Source organism: Pteropus medius, unplaced genomic scaffold (genome assembly GCF_902729225.1).
Source record: "Pteropus medius unplaced genomic scaffold, Ma_sr-lr_union100, whole genome shotgun sequence".
NCBI classification, from domain to species: domain Eukaryota; kingdom Metazoa; phylum Chordata; class Mammalia; order Chiroptera; family Pteropodidae; genus Pteropus; species Pteropus medius.
In genome coordinates this window covers 28,244,250-28,250,900 of record NW_024355205.1, presented here as the reverse complement: position 1 = coordinate 28,250,900, position 6,651 = coordinate 28,244,250, and the positions used below count along the sequence as shown (strand labels likewise).

The following is a 6,651-nucleotide window of genomic DNA, read 5'->3' as shown; positions in this document are numbered from 1 at the left end:
ACATAACATTAAAATGTTGAGATCTATTGAAAAACTTCATTTTACAAGTGAGGAAACAGAGTCAGGATGCTTAAAGACCCCATGGACTCCATACCATAGGGCAAGAGACTTGGGGCCCTACAAAGCACTTTCCTTTCTAATTTCCCAAACTGCCCATAATGAGCCCAGCCCGGGTCACACCAGCCTCAGCGCCATTGGCCAGACACTTCTTTGTTGTTGGGGTGTTATCCTGTGCATTGTGGGATGTTAAGCAGCATCCCTGGCCTCTATGCTCTAGAGGTCAGTAGTATCCCCTTATCCCAGCCAACAAAGAATGTCTCTAGACTTTGCCAAATGTCCCCTGGGAATAAAATCACTCACACACACACACACACACACACACACCTACCCCACCCCACCCATATAAGTTGGTAACAACTGGTCTATTCCAGGCCATCTTACTGTTTTAATCAACTTTCTCTTTTATGTTTTCTGGGCAAATACCTTAAGACGTTAATGCTTCATATTCAGGATTAGAGCTGAGTTCTTTATATGAGAAACCACAGTCTTTCCAAGAAAAGGGATTTTGCTGCTTTTTTGACACATACAAACACAACAAATTCTAGCTAAGGTTAGCCAATTCTAATGTTTAGCATAATGGAGGTTAAGAAAGGGACAAAATAAAGACTGGCAGTTTTGATCCATGTTTAATGAAAAAGAAGTTACATGAATAGAAATGGACATAAAACAAAGAGATCAATTTGGGAAAATATGGTGATAGGTAGAATAAGGGCAAAATCTTTCCAATCCTGATTTTACTCATATATTTCTATTAGTTATTACTGATCCAAAACATCTCCTTAAATTCAAAACAAAATATTAGTTATAATTTTACTGATGTTTACATGGGAACTCACAAAAGTGATGTCTAAACGATTCTTTTCCGTTTCTCCCATGCCCCAGAACACACACAAGCAAAGGTGGAGATGTTTACTGGAGGGTAACGTGCCGTGAAGAAAATGCCGCCTTATCTGCTTTTTATTAAACAGCAAGTTAGCACTGGCAAATGTGCTTTTGGCACAAACATGCTTTCTGCTAATATTTTCATGAGAAAGCTTTATGATATGCAACCATTTATTCTTAGTACAGTCAATCACTGAGGGATTAAATCTAACTCTGGTGAACATAAATACATGTGGAGAAGTTTCTGACAGTTCAGATTCGACTACAGTTGAAATATTAAAGACGTGAAATTTAAAAACACGCTCATGTGGAACTGCAGTGAGCATCTCACTGGTTTGTTTCATGGTTTAATTCTGTTTACGATTCTTACTAGAGTCAGTCAATATTCTATTTTTATCATTTTCTATCTCGATGTATAGTATGATCACATCTTCCTAAATAAGATGAAAAATAACCTTTAGAAATGAATTATGACCTCTGAAAACATACTTTAATTATCTTATTTAAAATAAAATATCCCTCCTCTCAAACAAGATCGAGCAAGCGCTAAATTCATTACAGACGTTTGCCACGTGGGTAATAAAGAGAAGTGATCGATTTGACTCACTATCCCTATAAAATAAGAATCTTTCGGCCAGCACAGAGCAGTCACCAACCTTTGACACTCACGCTGAATAACTGAAAGTTAGGACGAGCCCTGTCTCTTCTGATACTGTATTCTAAGTTTTTCCAGTTGCTCCACACACTGTGACTGGGCCAACTTCAAGGTCCGATTCTCCTCCGTCAGTGCCTCGAATTCCCGAGCCAGCTGAGCAGCATCCACTTTCTCCTTTTCTGCCTGATCCAGCTTGGCAATGAGCTCCTTTCTGCAGACCCGCGGGCAGGCAAGGAAGACGCACAAAATTTAATGCAAACAAAATAAATTATACAGTAATGGCATCATGGAAGCAGACTGTTTCATTCTGTTTCTCTAAATTTTACCCATCTCTACTCACCTCCAATTACTTATTTTTATTTTTCCCGCTTCACAAGTCTTAGATCCCTATTTTATTCTAGCACCTCCACTAGACACATCCAAAATACTAAACATATACCATAAAATACTCAATAAATATTTTGACAGTCAAAAAAAGTGATCTTTTTAAGAATACAACACATTGTAAAAGTTATAACTAGTTTAGGGGGAAAAAAAACAGGAAAAAATCTGTTTCTAATTTAAGATGTTAACTATTGTTATTATGGGTAGGAAAAGTATAGTTTGTCCCTTAGGTAATCTTTGTCCTCCAAATTTATTTTTTTTTTTCTGAGTTTAACAAATCTTTACTAGTTCTTTGGACTATAGACTTCCACCTCCTTCCTGCAGCTATTATTTTCCATGTCTTTCCTTAGTTCTTACACGTATCTTGCATCCCTAAGTAACAAAACAATATACTTACATTTGGAGCTAGCCTGACTCTAGAATCCTAAGCAGGTTAAGGTTATTGGAGGAAACTTGTAGTGATAATGCCTTAAACAGATTCAATTCTCAGTAAGTATTTGTAAATAATTCATTGATATAAATACACATAATGAGGAGCTCAAGCTTCGCAGTCCTTATTTAGATTAATTAAACATGACAACCTAAAACAGGTAGGGGGATCATTTTATAAACTATATAAATGTCTAACCAATGTACCATATACTTGAAATTAATAAAATAAAATTTAAAAAATAAAAATAAAAAATAAAACAGGTCCACTCCCCTTATGTGAATTAGTTAATTCTAAACTAGATCTGAGTTCTCCTTTGCCTCAATATAAGCATGTCACGTTTCTTCCTTCTCCGTAGGGAAAAGTTCAGAGAAACCTGGAAGACGACTTCAGTCAAGTGATCAAAACTGACATCACTAGTAACGAGATAGACATCACATGCACCAAAGGATATCACAATATCCTTTCTATGGTATTCCTGCCCAAAATGCATATACTAGACAACCTCAAAAGAGAGAAATTTTACAAAATTGCTAGCCCGTACTCTTCAAGATGTTAAGAACTGTTCCATATTCAAAGAGAAATGATAACTAAATGTAATGTGTGATTCTGAACTGGAAGAAAAATAGCCGTGAAGGACATTATTGGAAATTGATGCAATTTAAATATGGACTGTGATTAGATAATAGTGCCATATCCATGTTAAAAATTCTTCATTTTAATTATTGCACTGTGGTGAAGTGAGAAAATGCCCTTGTTCTTAGAAAATACTCACTGAAGTATCTGCGGGGGATGGAACATGATTTATACAACAGAGACAAAGAGAAGACAATCTGGAACACTGATATGCACCTACGCAGAGTTCCTATGAGCTCTTATGGATCTCTGAATCTTCTATGGCACTTAAATACAAAGGCTCATAATAAATCCATTCAGATAACTGAAGGCAGGTGCCTCTGAGACAAATAACATATTTCAAAGTGTTTAATTTTATCGAAAAAGTCATACAGCTAAGAAGAAAGAGCCAGAGTCAAAGTCTCTTTCTTATTAAATGTTCAGGGCTCTCTGCCTCTAAGTGTAGTTGAAGCAATAAATGTCAATAATTAAACATTAGTAAAGGTCCTTATGTAACTGTCTTAAAGAAATTGATTAGGAAAATTTACATAAGTAAAAAAGAGACATGCCTCTAAATCCTCCACCCATCAAATCCTCTATTCCTGTCTTTCTTTTCCTTTCAAATTAACTGTGTTGCACAAATAATTCAGGAAGAAATAAAGTTTTGCTTTCAAATCATGATTTGAAGAGTTGGTAGTACTGGGTATAGCAATGACTACTGTCCTGGTTCCATATTTAACTCCATTTAAGACTCCTGAGGACATCTGTTAGTAGTTTTGACTGGCAGAGAAAATAAATCACAAAATCACACATTTTAGAACTAAAAGGAAGGGTCATTATTGTCTAGTCCAACCTTCTTGCATCGGAGAAAGTTAGTAATTCATTTCTTCCTTACTGGAATCAAGGAGACTTAATTGACAGGTATCTAAATTAATTTCATATATTTGATAAGCAATTATACATACATTCAATGAATACTGTCAAAACATCTATTGTCTCCTGTCCAGGACCTATTTACATAGATATATTTATGCTCATCCATTAGCAATTCATAATTAAATATGGCACATCCAGCTACAGAGACAATCTTGTAAATAGATGATCTGAGGAACAAATCACTATAATTGGCTAGAATGTAGTCTTGCCTTTGACTTCTTGTTTATCGTTTCTATCGTTCCCCTTCAATATAGTGTGATATAGGGGTAGAAGACCACACAAATCTGTTACAGGAATCTTATTTTTGAAATCAAGAACCTGTTACATAATTTCTCACATGATGTACCTCACCAGTGAAAAGGTCACAACCTCGGGTCCTTTATAAATTACCTGCTGTCCCCATCCTATGCCACATGCCTAGAAAGGATTTTATTTGCTAAAACAAATGAGAGAAGGGAAAGTCCAAGTAAACTGATAAAGAGGACTTTGAAACTTTGTGGAAACTGATTCCAAAATTAAGGAGATTTTTTATGTTGTCGGAGGTTAGGACATGGATTCATCATTAGGATAAATATTTCTCTCTTTCTGGAAAGGCTACTACCATGGTTCTTGAGACTTTCGAAATTGACTGAAGACTTTTATTTGGAAAAGACAAAATCCTAGACAGTTTGGCCCCAATGAGCTAAAGAGTTTTGGATAATATAATAAAACAGTACCTTTATCATAGGGACAGTTTTATTTTAAATAACGATTTAGACTGTACAGTTGGTTCCTGAGAGATATATGTTCCAGTACAAGCATTTATACACAGGAGTGAAGGAGTAGACCCCTTAAGAAGAAAAAAGGGATGTAGAAATCTATCTTTATTTTATTCAGGTGGAGGAACAGAAAATGCAATTGAAATAGAGTTTCCAAAGCACAGTCTAGACTGTGGTGTTGAAGCTCTACAAATGAATAATGCATGAGGAATAAATGTATTCTATCTTTTGGAAGCCAAAGGCGACATTATACCCTTTGGGGAAAATGTGAGATTAGCTCTAAAGAAGAGTTTCTCAACCTTGATACAATTGAACTTTTGGGCCAGACAGCTCTTTGTCGTTGGGCTGTCCTACACACTGGCATTATAAAAGGTTTAACAGCATCCTTGGCCTCTACTCACTAGATGACAGTTTTCTCTCTCCCCACCCCCAGTGAGTACAACCAAACATATCCCAGTCATTACCAGTGTTCTAGGAGTGGGAAATCAAGGAATTGGCCTGGTTAAAAATCACTAGTCTAAAGGAAATGGAGATTTCCACTATAGTCTCCAAAAGAGTTAATCGTGGGATAAGAATAAGGTGAAAGATAAAATATTTCCTCAGTCTACTCTCCCAGAGATTGGAGCCTCTTTCCTTAGCAAGGGAGACCTACTTAAAGAAACTGTCATTGAGGAAAGGTATGTATTTTGTCCCTTTTAATGTCATTTCAGGGAGAGAATTTGATGGGGGGATACCGAGGGGAAAAAATCCAGTTAAAAGATTGGATTACATATAATTAGGTGATTTGAAAGGCTCAGATTATTATGATTGGGGATATTAATGGAAAGTGTAATCTCACAGCTTGATAAAGTCTGGGATATCGGGATTTCACACAAAACTAAACGCTAACTCTGCTCTAACTCTGCCTTCTGGAGCAAAGCGAGGAGCCAAGACAGTTCTTTGTTCTTTTTTTCATTCACTCAACAAGTATTTATGGAAATCTTATTGCAAACCAGGATATCCTCGATTCTTGCTAGCTCTGTTAGTCTCAGGAAATACATCTCGACTCAATAAAGGACAAGAAAATCCAACTTAAAAAATGAGCAAAGGAACTAATGGACATTTCTCCAAGAAGACAAAGAAATGCCAAAAAGCACATGAAAAGGGGCTCGACATTTTAGCCATCAGGGAAATGTAAATCAGTACCACAGTGAGACATCATTCCACATGCACTAGGATGGCTATAATCTAAAAGACATTATAAATATTGGCACAGATGTGGAGAAATTGGAACTCTCGTCCATTTCTGATAGGAATAGAAAATGGTGCAGCCACCTCAGAAATGATCAAGCGGTTCCTCAAAAGGTCACACATTAAGTTATATGACCCAGCAGTTCTAATAGGTACACAACACAGGTGAATTGAAAGCATGTGTCAGCACAAAACCTTGCACGTGAACGTTTGCAGCAGCATTACTCATAGTTGTCAAAAGGACAAAAAACTCGAATGTCCATCAACTGATGAAATGGATGACAAAAACATGGTCTATCCCAAATAACTGGAGTTGACATCAGCGATATCATGCAACCGTAAAAAGGATAGAAGTCTCAATGCATGCTGCATGGGTAAACACTGAAAACTGAGTCAAAGAAGCCAATCACAAAAGACCACATGTTGTTTGGTTCCATTTATGCTGAGTCAAAGAAGCCAATCACAAAAGACCACATGTTGTTTGGTTCCATTTATATAAAATATCCAGAATAGGCAAATCCATAGAGACAGAAAGTAGATTAGCGATTGCTGGAGCCTGGCAGTGGGGAGGGAGGAAGAGGGAGTGACTACATGATGGTACAAGGTTTTTTCCCGGGTGATGAAAATGTTCTAAAATTGTGATGATGGTTACACAACTCTGAGTATGCTGAAAACCACTGAATTCATTTTTCAAGTTACAT

General features: G+C 36.6%; 1 protein-coding gene across 2 annotated transcripts in view; it reads right to left on the bottom strand.

Moving 5' to 3' along the window:
- Window positions 1-667: 667 nt before the first annotated feature.
- Window positions 668-6,651, bottom strand: part of MAP3K7CL (MAP3K7 C-terminal like) — a 32,080-nt gene continuing 26,096 nt past the window's right edge. For both annotated transcript variants that reach the window (XM_039857685.1, XM_039857686.1), the window contains one exon: window positions 668-1,808. In XM_039857685.1, coding sequence (XP_039713619.1) covers window positions 1,628-1,808 — 181 coding nt within the window. In that variant the 3' untranslated portion in view covers window positions 668-1,627. The remainder of the gene's footprint in view (window positions 1,809-6,651) is intronic.